The sequence below is a fragment of the Centrocercus urophasianus genome, unplaced genomic scaffold (assembly GCF_019232065.1).
Source record: "Centrocercus urophasianus isolate 14NV4802_14NV808 unplaced genomic scaffold, USGS_Curo_1.0 seq_14, whole genome shotgun sequence".
Lineage (NCBI taxonomy): Eukaryota > Metazoa > Chordata > Aves > Galliformes > Phasianidae > Centrocercus > Centrocercus urophasianus.
The window spans coordinates 3082355-3103862 of NW_024884586.1; the positions used below are offsets into that span (position 1 = coordinate 3082355).

The 21508-nt window shown below is 41.3% G+C and overlaps 1 protein-coding gene across 6 annotated transcripts in view; it reads left to right on the forward strand.

The window, feature by feature from the left end:
• The window catches only part of DENND2B (DENN domain containing 2B), a 154494-nt gene that overhangs the window by 109664 nt on the left and 23322 nt on the right, over nt 1-21508 (forward strand). For all 6 annotated transcript variants that reach the window (XM_042814786.1, XM_042814787.1, XM_042814788.1 and 3 more), the window contains 7 exons: nt 1720-1935; nt 4465-4561; nt 5431-5475; nt 8444-8628; nt 9281-9390; nt 10875-10944; nt 18769-18846. In XM_042814786.1, the coding sequence (XP_042670720.1) occupies nt 1720-1935; nt 4465-4561; nt 5431-5475; nt 8444-8628; nt 9281-9390; nt 10875-10944; nt 18769-18846 (801 nt within the window). The remainder of the gene's footprint in view (nt 1-1719; nt 1936-4464; nt 4562-5430; nt 5476-8443; nt 8629-9280; nt 9391-10874; nt 10945-18768; nt 18847-21508) is intronic.

The following is a 21508-nucleotide window of genomic DNA, read 5'->3' on the forward strand; positions in this document are numbered from 1 at the left end:
AGAGTGAGGGGAAAGATAATTTTGTAGTGAGAGACATAGTACAAAGAACAATTATTTTGGGCTGTACCCTGTGTATTAACAGTAGTTGTGGTAGCATTTAAGCCATCCAAAAGGATGAACCATTTAGGTCCATGGTAGTAGTATGCTGTTTACTCTTCTGTGTTTTACAAAGGGAGACCAAAGAATTTATGGATTACAGTGAATTCTGTAAGATTTATCAATAAATAAGTATTCTTTAGTATCTATGCAACAGGGCTCTTTATTCTGGTAGCTTCTTTTTGCAGTGCTGACAGGAGTTTTCCTTAGTGCCATAATTGCGGTGTCATTCTGTTGATTCGTAGAGCAAAGGGACGCTAAGGGCAGGTCAGCTATGGACCTGGGTAATTCTTCAATGACCAAAAATAGAACAGTCCCAATTTCCTGAAAAATGGCAGCTTTGGCAACAATTTATCAACCAGTTTTTCCAGCATAGCAACATAGCTGGGTTAGCAACATGACTTCAGATGATAAACAAGGCAGAAGGGATAAGAAAGTCAGCAGGCTTTCACCAATCACCTCCCAAAGTGTTTCTTTCATTGAAGTATAGTCTGCTGCAGATTTTCCTGGCATGCAGACCTGTGGTAATCAGAGACCTCAAACACTGGCTTGTGGTAATTTTGAATCCCGTAGTGACTTCTCCTTTCCTGTTTGTTATTTCCAATTCTTTAAGTTATGAGCTACAAAAAGGGTGTCTTATTAATGACATTCTCTTTGTGATGCAAAACCTACACGTGCAGAGACACCCTACACTTAATTCCAGATCATATGGCCCTGTGATGGGTACGCCCTCCAATTATTACAAATGGGATATTTATTACTGCAGATGTACTGTTGTTATCTCTGCTGATAGGACATCAATGAATGCCAGCTGCCAGCTGTTCAAGAAAATGGTTCTTTTTTAAGGCATGTTGCTGTAAGGAGATATGTAAAGGACTGTGTGGTGGACAGTCAGGGTGAGGTGCAGTTATGGAGGGAAACCCTTTCTGTCTTTCACTTGCATCACAGGGAAGCTGGGAAGAGAACCCTAGGACTTGACCCTGTCAGCCTGCAATTAACCTTCCCAAGAAGTAGGCAGAGCTGCTCTGAGATCTGTTCCAAGAGATCCCCAGTTTTTTGAAGATGGATGCTTCTTGGTATTTAATCCTGTCAGTGAGATTTTGCTTTCCTGCTGCAGTAATAACCAATTTGTCTTTTAAAGTAAATTCCTTGGGAAGGCAGGACAGACTTGTAATAAGATCTTTGCATATTAACAGATCTCAAAACAACTTTGACACCATGGAAATACAGCAAGCTTGATTTCCTACTTTCTCAGGAATAAAATAGCAGCTTCAGTGTAGTCACTCTTGATTTTCACCACTGGGAGAGAGATCAGGCTTATCATATCAGTGTTTTGATGTCAGCCAAACTTTAGGTTAGGTTTGAGCACTTATAGCATTGATGTGATATGGGTACATGGAAATTCAAAGCCAGATGCAGTTTATTGTTTTCTTTGAAATTTAGATAAGGGTATTGGCCCCTATCTCTTCAGTTGGACCTTTACCCCTCTTTTTGCACGTACTTTGCAGAGATGTGGCTCACCTGGCATGATGCATTTATACGGCCACCACTCATGCGCAGAGCTTCTTCTGCACTAAATGTTGCTGAGAAGGGGAAGAGCTCAAGCTGTTCTTGTTCCCACAGCTACCTTCAAAGCCCAGCAGCCAGTCTCTGCGCGTTGGGAACTGGTCAGAAAGGAAGAGCCACCGCTTACCACGGCTACCCAAGAGGCACAGCCACGATGATATGCTGCTGCTGGCTCAGCTTGGCATTCCCTCCTCCCCTACCAGCCTTAATGAGGACAGTCTGAGTACTGCAAGTGAGCTGCTGTCTACACGCCGGGCCAGGAGGATCCCAAAGGTACTGGCAGGGTGATCTTGTCCCAACAAATGGTGCTCTGGTTGCAAGGCTTCAAATACAAGCCTTATGCTTGGGGATAGGTCACCTGCCTGCAAAAACCTGCAATTTTCTATCCAACATGTAGCCCTTACTGAAAGCTCTTTTTCTTGGTAGACAAAATATATTCCTTTTTACACAGACCCCAACCGTGAAAGTCCCTTCCCTAGGAGTGAGTAACTCTGCACTTTGTTTGCAGGTGCAAACATTGGACTGCCATCCTTGCAAAGAGTTTCTGCATTTATTTACAGCTTACCCCATCCTCATAACCCTGTTGTCTTGATTTGAAGTGGGAAATAATTTTCTACTTGTCAAGGAGTTCAAACTTTCCAACTCAAAATGAGATATGTAAGAGAAAAAGCAGAAACTAACTAGCAAAAAAACCCATCCCAATAAACCAAACAACAAATCAACCAGAAAGACCAGCCAGACCTTCTCTAGTACAATAGCAATAGAGAGAACAGGCAATGTGTTCACTGTTGGTCTGCGAAGAGTCAGCTTTTATTGTATATTCAACTCTTTTCTACTCTTTTTAGAGAGTGTATTTTAAAGGATGCGGCTGTAAATATTGTGAGTGGATGGAGATTCTTATGTTCCTGTCGATTAAACAAAATTCTGACTCAGCCAGAAACAATCAAAAGAAAGGAAGTTAATTTAATGTCCTTACTATTTACTATAATTTTATTTTCATGAGATACACTATTCTACTACACATATGAGCATACATCTGTGGAGGAAGTTACAGAGTAACTTACAGAGTAGCATACTTCTTGGTTTTCAGTAAAACTTGGAAAGTTTGGATGATACTTCTGTACCCAACTTTAAAATTTGTTGCATTCAGGGAATAGATATTCTCCCCATATGAAATTATATTTTAAGTATATGAATGTTCAGAATTTTATCAGAAATCTCACAATTATTTCTACTTTTGACAACTCTAGCTCCTAGAGTCTCGTATTACTGGATAATCTCACATTTTTATTGAATAAATATTAGTTATTAGATAAAAAACTCTTATCTGAGAAATAACTGTTCTGCATCACTACCCTGTGCCTCCACAGATGCAAAACGTAAAGGGAAGATAACAGGAATGCTTTATGAAACCATATCCAAATGCTTAAAAAAACCCTGGACTTCACTCACTGCTGTGCAGGTTTCACTATTGGTGAAACAACCCAAGCAGACAAAGCACTGGAGAGCCTATGAAGGGAGCACAGTATTTCAGCAAGACCTTTCATAGGATGGCCTCTGTTCTCTTCTAGGACTGATTTTGATTTAGTTATGGTTAGCTCCTCTGATTTGCTGTCCCAGCTCCTTTGGGATTCTCCCACTGCTATCTGTGCATCATGTACCCAGCCACTCTTGGAACTCTTGGAAATGGAGGGGAGGGGACTTGTTTAGTTCTTCCTGTGCTTGGTAGAAGTATAAAAAGAATTTATGCAGTAAATGTAAAATTTACCATGAAAATTAGGTACGTATTTCAATTAACACTCCTGATAAAACATAGCCAGCATGATTCAGCTGTTGGAAGAACTGAGTGAAAACTTGTTCCAAATCTGTGCTCTGTTACTGACTTTCTCCTCTGTCTACATCAGATTAGTTTCTCACTCTGTTTCCCTCTTAAAGCTGAGGTAAAACAGCCTTTGCAAATTGAACTATACTTCTATGAGTAAAGCTCCTATGGAATGAAATAAACTGTTACTGACTCATTAGGTCATTATGAAGATTAATTGCTTCGTATTCATGACTCTTCAGAAATTATAGTATATTGTTTAATTACTAATTTTTGGTAATCCCAATCTCTTGTTAAAGTCATTAAACATGAATGTTTTCCATTATCTCAGATTATTTTGGATAGAAGATTGTTATCCATGTTAGCCCTGTGAAAGGAAGTCATAAAGATGATTACCAGGAATTAAAATTCTGGCTGCTGCTGGCTTTAGCCAGCACCACAGCCAATTTCAAAATAATGTTGTAGATAAGATTGGAGAAAGTAAATGCAGCACCCCTGAAGGTCAGTAAGGACAGCACAAGTTGGAAGGGGGTGGGAGGAATCCATATGGGCCAAATCCTCAGCTGATACAATAGGGCTTCAAAGCAGCACAGTACTCTGTTAAGTGTAAAGGCTTTAAAAACCTAAGGCCAGCTCTTTCTCCAAGAGAGAGAAATGCAGAGGATAATAGATGTCTTTGAACACTCAGTCTCATGGTGATTTTATTGCAAATGTCTCACTCATTTTTGAAAATAGGATCTCGATTCTGGAGTTCTCTGTTTCTGAAAATATAACTATAGGCAAGGTAGTGAGATTCAAAAAGTGATTCAAGCATACAGGATGCAAAAACAGAGAAAAGCCCTTTGAGCTGATAAAGATTTTAGGGCACCTAGTTAGTCTGTCATCCACTGTCAAAGTGTTTGTTTGGATCGGTTAATTAATTAAGTTTCCTAGCAGAAAAGTGATTTGCCTTACTGGTTGTTCTCTTTCTTATTTTCCAGCTTGTCCAGAGAATCAATTCCATCTACAGTGCAAAAAGAGGAAAAAAACGATTGAAGAAACTTTCCATGTCCAACATTGAGACTGCATCCCTGAGAGGTGCGACACACACACCGTAGCTAACTGAATCCTTTTGACTGTTGCAGAAGTAACAGATTTCCTTCTGTTCACATCTGCTCCAGGTTCAACTTTGTTTAGAGCTTTCTGCTGTAAAAGGAGATAGTTTTTTCTTGTGAGAAGAAAAAAAATGGGAATGAGCTAAAAATAAATCAGATGTTGTCTATTTTATTAATCTCCTGACCATCTAGACTCCAGCCTGTTCTTTAGCTCAGATTTTTAGTGGTTTATGTCTGGAAGTTTTTTCCAAAATTTGCAATTTTAACTCTATAATTCTTAATTCTATATTTTTTCCTGGCATGAATGTGTGAATATAAGCTCTGCCTGCAATTCAGATTCTTACTGGAAAAGCGTGGTTCCAGAAGGAAATTCAGGCTGTGTTTATAGTATGATGAAATTTTAATGTGACAGAAACACATCTCATTATAAAGTTACTTTTGCATGGTGCTTTCACTCTGTCTGATCAATTCTGCCAACTGAAAATATTACTCAGACAAGGTTCAAAAGGCTTCCCTTGACTTCTCAAGTATATAACTGTATTAAAAAAAAATTGCAAGTTAGAAAAAGAATCAGAATGGTTTACAGAAATTGGGGTTCAGTGCAATGATTTTCTACAGTGGAGAATTAATTCTATGTTTTCATGAAGCTTTTATTCTCAAGCAGAATTGTAATTTATTCCAATGGAAAAATAATCACTCCAACTGTTTATTTCAAGATCTTTGAAAATTCCAGAGAGAGCGTCTGGATCACAAGGCTCAGTGTGTGATGTGTTTTTCCCCAGTTTCTCCACAGTAAATTGAGTTCATGTTTGCTTTGGTTTTGCATTAACTGATGCTTTATCTCCTTTCCAGATGAGAACAGTGAGAGTGAGAGTGACTCAGATGACAGGTTTAAAGGTAAGAGGTCAGACTTCAGTACCTACTAATCAGACACTGTCACAGACTGTCAACACATAATCTCCTACTACTGAGCACTGTTCCTGGCCATAATGTGTATTTTCCTTCGTGAATTATGTTAACTTTATTATTGCAGAGCTAACAAAATTTACAACACGGGAGTATGAATGTAGAAAGCATAGACAGAAAGAACTGTGAGGATCTAACAAGGTTGTGGCCACTGTGTCCTATAATAAGAACAGGACCTTCGATAGGTTTGCTGTGTTGGTCACTTCATGGATGCTTCTGTTTTCCAGAATAGTTACCAGGTGCAAACTTAGAGGAATGAGATTGGATATATAAGCTCTCTTCTTATTCATACATTGCTTTAAGTGCTAACTGCTAACTGCAGTTGGAGTCAAGGTATTGGGTGTGATCCAGCTTAGCAGTTCTTATATTCTTTCATAGGTATACAGTCTGCAAATTATAGAAATTCATAGAATTTATAGATGTTATAGAACTTACAGGACATCTAGGGTATATACTATAGAATTTAGAGAGTTTATAGAAATTTATTCCAGAGTTCTAAAGGAGCAGGCTGAAGTGGTTGCCAAACTACTCTCCATCATATTTGAAAAATTGTGGCTGTCAGGCCAAGTCTGACAAGTCCCCAGCTACTGGAAAAAGAGAAACTTCACCCCTGTATTCAGGAAAGGGAGAAAAGAAGACCCAGGGAACTACAGGCCGGCGTGCCTCATGTCTGTGCCTGGGAGGATCACGTGGTGCAGATTCTCCTGAATGAGATGTTAAGGCACATGCAAGATAAGGAGGTGATTTGAGACAGCCAACATGACTTCAGTAAGGGCAGATCATGCCCAATCAATCTGGTGGACTTCTGTGATGGAGTGACTGCACTGATGGACAAAGGAAGGACTTGATGTTGTCAACTTGAATTTGTGCAAGGCCTTTGACATGGTCTTCTACCACATCCTTATCTCTAAAAATCGGAGAGAGGTGGATTCAAGGCTGATCTATTAGCTGAATAAGGAATTGATTGGATGGTCATAGCCAGAGAGCTCAATGTTCAAGTGGAGACTGGACACAGGTGATATCCCCCGAGGGACTGTCTTGGGACCAGTGCTCTTCAACATCTTTATGAAATAGACAGTGGGATTGAATGTAACCTCAGCAAGTTTGCTGATGACACCAAGATGAGTGGTGCAGTTGACAAAATAGGAGGGGATGCCAAATGGAAGGACCTGGATATGCTTGGAAAGTGGAAATCTAATGAGTTTTAAGAAGGCCAAGTACAAGCTGCTACACTTGGGTCAAGGCAATCCCAGAGATGATTACAGACTGAGAGAAGAACTCCTTGAGATCAGCCCTGAGGAGAAGGACTTGCAGGTCCTGATGGATGAAATGCTGGTCATGATCCAACACTGTGCTCCTGCAGCCCAAAAGGCCAACAGCATCCAGGGCTGCATCAACAGGGGGGTGGTAGCAGGGAGAGGAACGTGATTGTTGCCCTTTACTCTGACCTTGTGAGGCCCTAACTGGAGTACTATTCAAGCCTGGGGCCCTCAATATAGGAAGGATGTTCAGCCTGGAGAAGAGAAAGCTCCATGAAGACTTCATTGCAGCCTTCCAGTACTTGAAGAGAGCTTACAAGCAGGAAGGGGACTGACTTTTTACATGGTCTGATGGTGATAGGACAAGGGGGAATGGCTTAAACTAAAAGAGGGGAGATTTAGGATAGATATTAGGAAGAAATATTTTTACTTAGATGGTGATGAGGTTCTGGAACGTGTTGCCCAGAGAGAGTGTGGATGCCCCGTCTCTGGGGTCATTCAAAGTCAGGTTGGACGGGATCCTGTCAGTTGGCAACCCTGACTATGGCAGGGAAGTTGGAACTAGATGATTCTTAAGGTTCCCCCCAATGGAAGCCATTCCATGATTCTGTGAAATTCCTCTATCAGTGTGCAGTACCTGTACAAACTCCACTGAGATCAAGCCAGTGAGTTAGTGTCTCACATTCAAGAGACCTGATAAATGGAGAGAATTACAAAAAAAAATCAGATCTTATTACTAAAAATCTATCGTGTTATTAGTAAGAGAGTTGAAAAAAAAAAAACCCACAGGAATGCAAAGCTATTGTAATAAGATGAGGACAAAGCCTTCTTATCTATCTACTGCAGGTTTTTTTCTTGGGATTTGGCTTCCCTACTTGTGCAGTCAGATAATGATCCAAACTCTCTATCAAAATAATTTATAATTCTTGTGTTGTTGGACCAGTTGTATGCCAGCTGGTCATCAGAGCGGATTCTTTTATTTTTGCTGGTTAATTACTGCTGCTATGACATCTTATTTCCCTACTGCAAGGAGAAACATGCCTTTTGTGAACTGTGTCTACAAATATAACCTTATGGGATGGACGTGTGCTGCTAGTAGTTTGACTGCCATTGCAGAGAGATCCTGCTGCGAAGAGGTGGGAAGAACATGCAAGCAGCTGTTTTTACTTAGTTTTTTTCACTTAATGCTGATCAGAACTGAGAGATTTGAAGACACATCACTGCATCAGGGCTGTTCCCACAGAGTTGTGCTGCACAGTGACCAGTCACAGAACCATTTTTCGCCACATGCAAGTCAGGCCTGAGGTGAAGTGTCATCCTGGAGGTTCTAGTGCATTTGCATGCTGATGGAAGAGATTATAATATAGTCTTAGACGTGAAGAAAAAGCAGACCTTTGGCAGTGTAACAGTTATGAACTGCAAATGATTTCAGTGACTTAGTGTTGCATCACTTCACTACTTGGCGAGAGGTTTGATTTATGGGAGGAATTAGTGAGGCAGTACGAGGGCCTGATTTTGTAAGGAGAACATGCTTAGAATAACATGCTGGCAAACTGAAAGTCCTTTGTGAACGGCTGTGGCTCACACGTACACATTATACCCCCAGGTAATGATCTGTATCTTTTTCTTTTTAATGCTAGCTCATACCCAGCGCCTCGTGCATATCCAGTCAATGCTGAAGAGAGCTCCGAGTTATCGAACCCTGGAACTGGAGCTCATTGAATGGCAGGAACGGGAGTTATTTGAATATTTTGTGGTAGTATCACTGAAAAAGAAGCCCTCTAAAAATACTTACCTCCCAGAAGTGACGTATCAGTTTCCCAAGGTAAAAGAAAAATTCTTACATACAACTTACTCTGAATGCTTTCTAAGATCCTTATTTTGCTAAAATCAATGATGCGAATAAGTGGGAAAATTAATTGAAATCTATTTCTTAATTGGAGTCAATCATTCAATTTTCAGAATTTGTATAAAGAAAAGAGCATTGAGAAGGTGGCAGAAAGCTTTCCCTATTTACAAAATTGTCATTTCCAGCGCTGCAGAGTTTGACCTGCTTTTAGGTGCTTTAAATATTGTGTTTAAATTCAGTTTCTAAATATTTCCCTTTCAACTCCATTTAGCTCTGTCAGGGTTTGTTCCAAAACTCACTGAAGTCAATGGAAAGACTTTTGCTGAACTAGGGCTACTCTGGCAACAGAAAGAAATTTCAGATAGGAGTGCATTTTAATTGGACGTTGTGCAACAGGGAGTTTGGGTTAACTTAGGCAAACCAACAGTGATTATTTGTATTGTACTAGCTTATAAAAGCCTCTCTTGGGGTCATGCCTCACTCTGCCAAGCACCAGTAAGAAACCAGCTGATGGGCCCTTGCTCTTCAGAGCTCAACAGCAAGCCCCCACCTCCCCTCAGCTCCTGAGAGGTGCTGTGAAGCTGGCCCTAACAGTAACTGATTTAATTTCAATTCTTCCCCCCCACAGCTAGAAAGGCCAACCAAGCAAATGCGTGAAGCGGAGGAGCGTCTCAAGGCCATCCCTCAGTTCTGCTTTCCTGATGCTAAAGACTGGCTCCCTGTCTCTGAATACAACAGGTACATCCTCTGATGCTCCTCTGCCTCACAGTGCTGATGCAGTGCATCTGGAGCAACTGCAGGCTTGCCGATGCCCAATTATGGAAGTAGCAGTTTAAGTCTTGGCCACTTTAGGCTCAAGCAGCTGTATTTAATTTTTTTAGGTTCTCTATTATTTTTCTTCCCCATTCTGCCCAGCTCACCATCCTGTGTGGCTGAAGGGAAAAGATCCGAAGGTTCCTCTCATTGCTGAATCCAAAAATGCAAATGGGAGTATTTAAAATGAACCTTAAAAAGAACCCTGCCCACTACCTGTTCTCTCATGTACCCCAGAATGCTTACCTGATGTTGCATGGCACCTCTACTGTCTTCTTATGCTTATATATGAATGAATATATATGAGGAGAGGGTAAAGGAAGGGAGAGCCAGCCTTCCGTTTTCTTCTTCATTTAAAAGAAACCTCAAAAATCTTTTTTTATTTTTCCCTGAATCAGTGAATCTGAACTTGCTGGTCTGGTGATATAGTAGTAACAGAAGGGGAAGAGAGAAGAAATATCCCAAAATATGAAATGTCTTTTAAAGATGCGTGGCATGAGGTGTATGTAAATGAAATGTTCAGTGTGTGTCTTAAGGGACTTTCAAGAATGGCGAGAAACTAGCATTCACCTAGGAATCACTGCAGCCAAAAATAAAATACACACGGAATGTTCTACTGGCTTAGGTATGACGTGTGTCACATAACCAGGTTATATTCAGTGTTGCTTGGCTGTATTACTCAATATTTTTAATCACCTGAGCAATGAAGTGTAGAACACACTGAAGTGTAGAACTCTGTGGACAACACTGCTGGAAGCAGCATGCAGATCTGCTTGCACAGCATTCCACCTCTTCTGCTGCTGTTCTGCTAGACAGATTTTCCAGGAGCCCATGTTTGTGAAATAAGATATCCCTATCATATTCTGCTATAATTGCATAAAGCCTGGCATCAAGAAGTGTTTTATATAATGCCATTTCAAACTTGCAAAGTAGCCAGGAGCGGTTATCAGCCAGTATGCAAATTCACAAACACATGGTGAATCTATTATTTTTAGATTAGCAAATGATTTCTCTAAGAGAATACCTAGGGTTCTCCCTTTAAAAACAAAGCACAGTCTAAAAGAGGATGTAACTAAAACATAAGGGATACACAGCATTTGAACACTGCTCTCAAAATCTGATTCTTACATTCCTTCTGCAGTCTGAAGGCACTGCTATGCCACTTAAATTCAGCACCTATCTCTTCTTATAAGAAAATAGCTAGGTTGTCCAGGACTGTGCAGACGTCTTTACTTTACTCTTGATGGAATTTTGACTCAGAGTATGTCCAGATGATTGACAGAGGGAGATAAGACCTTTCAGTGGCAACAGTCTATCATAGGATAAAGCGCTATCCTTTTTGACATGACCTACTTTCTACTTAGGCTGCAGTTCTGGTAGTAAGATCAGGACAATTTTCTTCCTTCTAGTGAGACTTTCTCTTTCATGCTGACTGGGGAAGATGGGAGCCGGAGGTTTGGCTATTGCAGGAGGCTCTTGGTAAGTACATCACCTTTATTTCAAACCATGGAATTCTGTTAAACAATATCTCTAAACTGTAGTCTGAACTTTGAGGGTGTCTCCTGCTATTTAACTAGAAAACTGGGTTGCTCGCTCTGAGATTTGGAAGTGAAAGGACTATTAAAATAAGGCTTTGAAATGTCTGTCTGAATCAAATCCCATTCGTAGGAATGGGATCCCATTTCATAGGAATGTGGAAAATTTCTTCTGTGAGCATTTACCTTTCAAGTTCTTTATATCATGTGCTTTTGAACAGCAGCAGAAATACCGCAACACTGCAAGCAAAGGCAAACGTGGTATTTCTAAACATTTCTGAATGAAGTTTATTTCTTGTGCGACTGCTTACATCTCTAAAGCTCTCTGCCAGTGTTGCCTAAATAACTGCAGCATATCTGTGGTGCAGGCAAATCTGCCACCCTGCTCAGCAGGGTGACAGTGGAGGGCAGCCCAGAGTCAGCATTTTCTCAGGGCCACACAATAAGGTGATGCCTGTGAAAGGAAGTCTAGGTTCTGAGGCTCCTTTTCTGTCCTTGTGACCAGGGGTGATTAGCTGTTGGTAAGGGTACCCAGTCTGACCTGCTGCACGATTCTGTCTTATCATGGAACTCATCGCTAGGGAAATAAAAGGGAAATAAACTGGTCACCAGATAAATTCAGAGCACGGAGCATGCTTATGTGTTGTGAGAGAAAGAAAACTGCACGAAAGACTTGCAAATTTCATTAAGCCAGGTGAAGCACAGTGTGAACAGGCTTCTGCTGCACATCTATGCATAACTGCTGGGATGGCAGCAATGCATACAGCCGTTGGCCATCCCTGCACTTGGATAGGGTTGCAATGGTGAGACAACTCGTGTACTCGTGTACATGTCAGTGGACTACACTTCATTAGAGAGCTTATATGGATAGTAAATACCATAGGAACGTTTTACATACTTGTGCAAAATGAATTGATAACTCTCCCCTTTCCCTTTTCTTCCCTCGCTGTCATTACTTCCCATCTTTCCAAGCTGGGAGCACCTCCCTTCCATAGTTTTCGGAGGCTTCCAGTAGACAGAGCAACTGTGTTAGAACAGTATGCTCCATTCTGTGTGCTGCTGGCACCTGACCCTGTCCTCACTCAAGTCTGTGGCAATGCTCCTTGTCATGCAGATAACAGATGCTCTGTCTGGGAGGAATTGCTGTATATGGGTGCTCTATTTGTAAGAGATTTCACTTGAAGTAACAAAGCAGAAAGCTTGTTTATCAATTCTGCGGGCGGTATTTGCTATAGGTAGCATTGTGGAGGCTTGCTTACTGTGTGTGTCTAAGTGTGGAAGAGTGGGCCAAAACAACAGGGTTAGGAGATGATTCAGAGATAATGAAGTAGAGCAGCTAGAAAGTATCCTTGCTGATGTAAATAAGCAGAACAAGATGTAGTGCAGCAGTACAATTTTTAGTGTGTCTGTTGTTATTTAAAAGGATAATAAGGTATACTCAGAAAATGTTGACTAGAATCAAATTTTGAAATGTATTCCCTCTACCATAGAAGGGCAGTTTAAGGCTTTCATAGTTCTGAAAATATCAGCGAGTTTGGAATCGTGCACAGAACTTACATTTGTGACATGCAAAGCAGTTGATCCTGGATCAAAATGAGACTGAAATAAAAGCCACAATGAAAAGATGTATCAGACTCCAAGCAGGTTAAACTGTTTATATGCCAGAGGCTTGGGCTCTAAAACAGATCTTTGTGTTTAAGTGTGTAACTTCCTGAGCAATTTCTGACAAGGTCCAGAGTATCTGCTCTGAGGAGTCCCATTCCCAACATGTCAAACACAACCACCCTAATTTGGGAACTACAAAAAGTTTTCAGCAAACACAGTGTATAAGAAAGATGGGGTCGCATTGCTCAGTATAGAACTGTAACAAAATCCTGACTTCAATGTAAGCCAACAGCTGCAGGGAGAATTCCTTAGAAAATATTCCCCAGCCTGAGGGGTGCTCATAATATTCAGCTGGAGTTTCTCACATCTTCTGGAGAACTTGGCAGTTGTTGGCAGTAGGCTCCTTGGAACCATAGAATGATTTGGGTTGGAAGGGACCTTTAAGATCATCTAGCTCCAACCCCATGCTATAGGCAGGGACGCCTCCCACTAGACCAGGCTGCTCAAAGTCCCATCCAGCCTGGCCTTGAATGCTTCTAGGGAGGATGGTCAGAAGCTTGCATGGTCAAATGGACCAACCCATCCAACCCTGTGAGGTAGTGCCCAGCTTACTGCTTGTGCCTTTTTGCAGAGTTAGGTGTTCTGGTGCCTCTGCTTAGAAAATAATTACTTTTTAGCTACTGAACTTTTTGCTATCCTAGTTCTTCTTTGGTATGTTGACATATGAACAAACTGTCCCACTTTTCTGCCTTTGGATTTCACATTTTTCCAGACCCTTTTTTCTGCCTGTGTGTGTATCCGAAGTCCTGCCAAAAGTACCTCAAGGGATACAGTGACAATTATGTTCTGTTTGTATAGCAAATCCCGTACAGTATCCCTTTAAAATGTATTTATATTATTTTGTTTCATTTTTGAAACAGGATTAGAATGGAATGTAACCTATTGTACTACTGCAAACAATCTGCACTTTCATAGATAGCATGAAGTTTTTCCAGTTACATTTTGCTACCTCCAAGGCAGTATTGTAGCTGGTTTCCTGGTGACTTGATACCAGAAGTATGCAACTTCATATAAAGGCAGATAGGTCGATATACTTGAGATATTACATATCGCTACTATTCCACTTTACTGCAAATAAGACATTCTTCCATATTAAACCAGGTTAATTTTACTTTCATTTCCATGCTTCTTTCCACCTATTTGCCAGGTTCATTTCTGCGGCTGTGTCTGGGCTGTGGCTCTGTGATAATTTCCTGTCAGCAGCAAAGGTGATTTGAGCAGTTCCTGCTGAAGGCTCAGTTTCACCTCACAGCTCACTCCCTTCCTTGGTGGGCATTGCAATACCTCAGTTGCTATGGGGCTGGGGAGAAAGGGAGAGCAAGAGCACCCTGTGGAGAAGGAACAAAAGGGAGGATGCTGTAATGGGAACTGGAATGCGTCTTGGGCTTTACTGCAATGGGAGTTGCTGAGAAGTGCTAGTTCCAGTCAGACAATACCGGAATCTGAGTTACTGCATCCTTAAAACAACGTCCTGCTATCAGCTGCCATAGAAGGCAGCTGGTTCATGGGAACAGTAGGAAGCAGACCTACCTAGCACGTTGGGCAGTTGTCTGAGAAGACTTCTTTCTCAGAATAGAAAGTTTGATATCAGGATTTTCTGGCTGTTAACTTTGTACTTGCAGAAATATACATGTCTTTCACCCTATCTTACCTCTCTCTTCCCTCTCACATAAAAATGCTGCCCGGGGCAGTTTTCTAGGCTAAGACAAGTGAGTCCCTGGAGTCAGGGGAGAAGCAGATGCCTGAGCAGAAAGTGTGTACATTAAAACATGAAAAGCAGTCTTTAGGTGAAACATCTTGCATTTGCTGGAGCAGGAGAGAGGCATTTGTTACACTGTGGAAGCAACTCTTGGGATGCAGATTAACATCTATGGAGCTGAGAAGAGCTCACTGGAAAAGCATTTCTTCCTGTTGCCATGTTCCCCCCATCCTGCCTTCCCTTGAGCATGTTTGACAGTGTACACTGAGTGCTCTGGCGTTAGAGTTTGTGTTTCACATATAACGATAAGACTTTAACATGAGTTTCTGGATTTAAAACACCGACAGCTTTTTCATGGTCTGTGTTTGGATTGGCCCTAGCTGGAAACCAAAGCTGCTGCAGAAGCTGGCTTGTGACTCTGATGGAATAACTTCAGGCTCCCAACACTTGAATTTGTTTTTGAGGAACATCTCTGGTTGTGAATTTCTGGCTCCTATTAGCTGGACATCACCAGACTGCCTCATGGGATTTCCCTTCTTCATCTTCATGTTTCCCTGTTTAAGGTTTTTGGATTGAGTCTGCATCTCACATTCTTCAAGACAGTCCTAGAGCCAAGCAGAATGTGTCTTTTTTCACAGTCCTGCAGAAAGGAATAGAGATTGTGCACTGTGTGCATTTCCTTTGCCATTTAGAGTATATATCATCTCTGTTATATGATCACTGCCTTAATTACTGTGAATTGCAATTGAAGCATCCACAATTCTGATCTCAAAGACAGCACAGGATGCTAGAGGCTTACCCAGAGCTAACGCATGTGCTTTAAAAAGGCAAAGAAGCTGTTGTGTGTTTGTCATGTTCCTTTTTCGCCCGGCCTGGCCTGGGACAGCCCTTACTTTTTCCTCAGCTTTTACTACTAATGCTCTCTGGGGAATTATTCAGAAGGTCTCAGTAAAGATATCTTGGCTCACCCTGGGAGGAAGGGGTATATCCCCTCTGGAGTCTTCAGGTTGATGTTAGTCTTTTTTTTTCCTTCTCTTCTACTGCTTTGAGATGGAATGTAGGACTGTGTTGCATGTTTCTCTTCCGTGATGTTTGGTAGGTTTGTTTTAGCTGCATTCCCCCTCCACACAGGGTGTCTTCAGATAGATGGAAAGGCTGGGAGAAGTGCAGGGGGAGAAATATTACCATCGATCCCTACTGCTTTGGTTCCTCTGATGTCACCACACTGGTACCAGTGTTCCTCGGTTAATTCTGGAGCCAGGAAAGCAGGAGCTTTTTTGTCTCTCTTTAAAGCCCCAAACCACTGAGTTAGGTGTCTGAGTGGCCGGTGGGTGTGCACACAGCCTGATTTGAAAGCAGGAGTGTGTGGTGTGTGAGAGCATCTCAGCAATGCCAGACTGGGAGATCATCTCTGAAGACATCTTCTGGATTTCAAGCACCTGGGTAGGGAGGTGAGCTTTGAAAGAGAAAAGTGGTAGGCTTATTTTCAGAAGCAAAAGTCGTCTGTTCCACCTGCTGAAGGCAGATGATGAAGCAGGTTTTGGAAACGTCACTCAGCAAACATCACATTAAACTCATTGTAACAAGACTGTCCTGAACCACTTATGGATCAGCCCTGAAGCAAATCTCAGCTCTTCCATCCCATAGCCAAGTTCTTGTCAGTTTATGTTCATGCTCTTGGGAATCTGTCTCTTGTTATCAACAAAACTCATCAGTGTTTTAGTTTGTGGTGGACTAAGGCTGAAAATATCCTGAGCTTTCTGAAAACAACTCAAAAACCAAAACATCATTCTCTCCACCCTCCCTCCTTCAGGAGGATGGCAATATGTCAAGGCAGAGTCAGCTGGTGCTCCTTTAGGACATAGCTTCCTTGAACTGGGCGTATCGATTGCATGGAAAAGAGAATGAGACAGGATGGGGCTCCAAGGCTGCAGCTATCTTGTTGAGCACAGCCTTCAAACTGGAAATGCTCTCTGGGAAGGGGGGATGTTAAACCAGCACTGTATGCTGTGTGCAGTCCATAAGTCTCTGCTAGTTAAGAGAGATAAGTCCAAGCAGAGAAGGAAGACACTGAGGATGGGAAGGTTGAGTTATCCCATACATTTTTCTGGGAAAAAGATAAACCTATAACACAATGAGCAGGTGGTTTAGGTCTGTCTTTGAACTGTAAACTAATGGCTGAGAGGAGAGTTATGCGAAGAGTTGCCAGTGCTAGAAATTTGAGAAATAATGCCTCTCACAATGGCTCTGCCTGAGGGTTTTATGTGCTGCCTCTTGCAGATGATTTGCATTCACTTGGGAGTCTGTGCTGTCTGCAAGGAAACATCTTTGAAATAATAGAGAAGTCTGTTCTATATGAGGAGGAAAGAGCTCCTAGACATGTAGCCTTTACAACGTTTGAAAGCAATGATATTTCATAAAGCAGAATCTTTTAGTAAGTGCTGAGCTGTTATTGTTTCTGATCTTATAGATGACCCAGGAATGTGATGTTTTTACTGGCAGTCACTGAGACAGCTCTTGGCTGGGAGCTATCCAAGTCTCCTGGCATGGCTTCGGCATTCCTGTAGATTTGACACAATGATTTTAACCAAAATCCCACATGCTTGATATAATCACTCAGTGCCTTCAGAAAGGGTTTTATACCTAATATGGACAAAAAAGGATTCTGCTTTTTCAGAGACGTGACGTGTAGTGAGCAGGTTTGGATCCAGAAATAGACACATCTGTATTCACTTAGTCCGAGTATTTTTTGTGGTCTCTGTTGTAATAGGCCAGGCACCTGCTGACTGTCCAAGCCCAGTTTGTGATATTCCAATTCGAAAAACACAGCTACCCCTCAGTTTCTCTTGATGGATGTGACACGTAAATGCTAAACATACTGAGGGCTGTTAATTACTGTACCTGCAGAGTCAAACAATGAAACAAAGATTAAAAAAATACGCCAGCCTTCTATGTGGATGCACAGGAGATGATCAGCCACTTTGGCTCAATGCACAAGTGGGAGAGAACAGATGGAAACAGTGATTCTGAACTCCTTTATCACAGCATTTCTGGGGATGATTCTATCACTCCTGCACAGCAATAATGTACAGCTGTGTGAGGAGGCTAAGTGGTGCCGGGTGGTTCTTTTACAGACACTTTTTATTCAGTGTTTCACAAGTACAGCTGACTCCACTAGATAAAAGGAATTAGGAGGACTATCCGTCGTTTCAGACCCTGCTTTCAGTTTTTTACTGGTGCAGAACTGTTCTACAGCTGCTCTGTGCCATATTGGATATAATTCCTGCCAAAAGCAGCACCAGGACTTCCTTGCATTGTATCTTGCAAATGTGTATCACGGTACCTGAAGTCAGTAAACTGCCTTGTTGAAATGACTCCCCTTAGGAAGTGTGTTCCTGTGTAACTGATGAAAATCAGTTACAACTATACGAAACTGCAGTGCTGTATCACAGCTTGTTAAAAACACAGTGGTGATCTCCTGTGCAGGGGTGTTTCAATCTGTGCTCACTGTATGCATGCAGGACACAGGCAGACTGCCTCTCTGCTCTACGAACCTTGCCAGTGAGGATGCTTTTCTAAAATGTTTGGTATTGGCCTGATTTGAACTCTTTTAGTACATAAGCAAAATCCTGCAAGTGGTTGTACCCTTTTTTCACCTTTTTTCACATAGTGCCACCAGACCTTTCCCTGCACAATCACAGGCAGTGTTGCAGATTACAGTAGGCTGAGAGATTACACTTCAGTCATGTAGGTTTAAACCATTTGCTTCTCTAGGAAAAATCTTTAATAGGATGGTTTCAGAGAACCATTTTGACAGGTTTTTTGGGGAGGAAGAGATATGCACCACTGACTCATTCTCGACACAGTTTAAGTTATTTAAGAGTTTCGTGTTTATCATGCATGAATCTAAGAAAGTTAATGATTCAGCTCATGAGGCTTGCCTTTGTTTAGGTCTGTGAGTTTGCTTTCTGGAAGTTAAGCTGTCTTTGAACATCATGAGAGAATCAGGAACTACAGCCATATTTCCTTCCCTGGCACTGTAATTGTCACCTCCCAGCATATGGTCCTGGGGTAGCCTCACCACAGCAGGAGCAGAGGACAGTGGTGGTATAAGGCATGAGTTACAGCCATAGTTAAACGCGCTTTTATGGCTTCAAGTCAGAGCAGTGTTTGAATACAGTTCCAATGCGCTGAGATTTTCAAAGTGGGTAAGAACTACTTATGCTTTTTAGCCTACTGTCCTAAGGGAGAAATATGATGCTTTTCCAAGAGTAGCTATTTTGATGGAGAAATGAATGGTGAAAGACGTTGCACGACGGCCAACTATGTGATTAGAGAGAGAAGTATATTTCTGCATGGCTCCAAATCAGTGTGTAATTTCAGTCTCTTTTTTACTGTTATCAGCCTAGTGGAAAAGGGCCACGCCTACCTGAGGTCTATTGTGTCATCAGTCGTCTGGGGTGCTTTGACTTATTTTCTAAGGTAAGAGGATTTTTTTATAATGTTGTTTTTGCACTTGAGTGTTTACTGAGAAATATCCACATCAATGAACCAGACGAGAAGAATTTCTTCCTTTGATGGGAGATAACTGTATTTTGTAGTTGCTGTTTTGGATATTCCATCTCTATGACTGGATTCATCAAAGAATGCCTTATTACTTCTGTGACTGAGGCAGAACTTGATTCAAAAAACATCTGAGTGTCTGTATCATCTGGCTGACTGGAGGTTTTTCCATTGTTTTCCAAAGCCATTCTGTGCTGAGCTGTAACTCTTGGCATCTACAGTTCAAACAGTAGGCCAGTACCACTTTTACTCCAGCACCCTGTGAAATAATGAGGTTAAGAAAAAGGAGTATTTGATAAGTGAAGTCTGCATGCTTAACAGCATTGACCTGATGTTTTTATTCTAAAGGACTAGGGAAGGATGTATAGTCTTCTAATAAGCCTTTACATTAACAAATAAAGTTATATCATATGCTGATGTAATTTACCTATTTAATAAATTTCTTGGTGTAAGAGTATTAAGACAATATGCAGAACATTGCAGCTAAACAGAGATTGCACTGCCATTGAAGCAGTTAACTGCTAGTCAGCTCCATGGCTGCAAGCATTATTCTTTTGTAAGACAAAAGGCTATTAAAATAAGCTATTTAAAACATTACTGATTGGTTAACATTTGAAACATCTCTCTGACTGCCAGTTTAGGACCTCCAGTCGTCTGGAAGAGTCCTGCAAAATCCAGTGAGCTCCTCAAGAGTTACCCTATAGGATTTGCTGGCGATTTGTGGAGAAAGATAATATGTCTGATGTCAGATAGTTGTCTTCCTCCATTCAAATTTTGATACGGTATTCATAGGAATGTTTTAATTTGCCAGAGATTTTCACTGCAGATACAAAGAGTCTGACAGGACCTAAACATGAATTTTGTTTCTTCATTTGTATAGAATAAAGTTGAAACAAGCGCATTAACTATTGAAGTTAATAAAAATATTGTCCATAGGATCTAGTAATCACATGGAATGTTAGCTTTCATCAAAACAGTCTTCACAGATAAAACTTAGTTTAACACAATTCTTGTGTGAAGAAAAACAATGGTGTTGAAATAGTTAATTGCAGTTCTGCCTCTGAGGTCTTCCATAAAGCTCTGCATCTGAGGGTTTATAACAGTGACCCTTAGACATAACACATATGTAAACACAGATATCCTAAGCAAAATGAAACACATTATTCTGGGGGGATAACACAGCTCAAAAAAGCTCTCTCTGTGGAGAGAGGTCCCGAGGCTCTTTGTTTGCTTTTATCTTTTTATCTAATTTTGATAATGACTAATTTTCAATGGAAACCTTGGGAAAGGGGAAAAATTTAGAAAGTCTGAAAAACGGAAATGTGAGTGTCCTACTTACACCAAATATCTCTGCAGCTGGAATGTAAAGTCTGCAGCAGACAGGAATGATCAAACCGAAATTGCACATTGACTGCTTTCCCAGTTAAATCTCTAGTCTCAAAATGTCTGTTCATCCAGTCAAAGTCAACTGGGGGCTGACTGGTAAGCATGATTTCACTGGTTTTAACAGAAGCAGATCAGGCAGCTGGCAGGCAGACCCTCAAATTCTTGACCTTTGAGCAGAAGGGAAGGCTCCCATTGAATTACATGTGAGTCTGTGAGTGGAGCTGTAGTACACCCATGCTTTTTTTTAAGTTATGGGCTGAGGGAGGGGTTGGGACACAAAAGGGCCTAATCCCCACTGGATCCGTAATGTACTGCAAAGAGCTGATCATCTCCTGAAAATACAGGTGCCACAATGAGAGCAGGGTGCTTGGAAAGACCTGGTGCAGACTGGAGCTGGATTTAGCACAGGTTTTAAGCACAAACTCCAAGCAACACATCTGGAAAGGTTTTGGATGAAACGGCTTCTAAAGGAAGGAGGAAGAGTTTAAGTCTCAGCTTCTTCATTGTTTTTGGAGACAGATGTGGGTGAAGGCAGTTATAGAAAACTGAATCAGTCTCTGTCTTTGGAGGGAAACCTGGGCTGTCCTAATTGCACAGTTCGGTAATGGTGCCCTCTGCAGTGTTAGTCAAAACAAGGAACAGCCATCTTACAGAAAAAATGTGACTGATGAAAGACCGCAAGATACTGAACCTTGGGTACTATTTATCAGGAAAGCAAAAGTAGTTCTTTGTTTTAAAATATGTATCATGCTGGTTTGGATAACTTACATTATTTTCATCTTCCTTGAAGCCTTTTAAGTTCACTGCTGCAATACCTACTACTAAGAGAGACTTGAGAACCAAGTATGTCCTTCCTTCTGGACCTAGTCAGTTACAAGATAGGGGTTATCTGCCTCTTCTACAGACAAGGATTGCAGCTTTGCTTTAGAGTTCAGCTTTCAGTGTGCAGTGAAGAGGAAGGAGAAACTATACACCAGTGAATGCTTCTGTTGGCATTTGGTGTCATTAGCTATCGTTGTAAGTCACCAGCTTATGATTAAGTATATTTTAATGTTCTGTTTCAGTGAAAAAAGCATTTCCAAAAGAAACAAGGGAAAATGCCTGGCTCAGATCCACTAACACATGCATAGCCTTTTGGTCTCAAGTGGTGGTTAGGAGATCAGTCTTTCAGGTCAAACCACTAACTGCTTTGAAG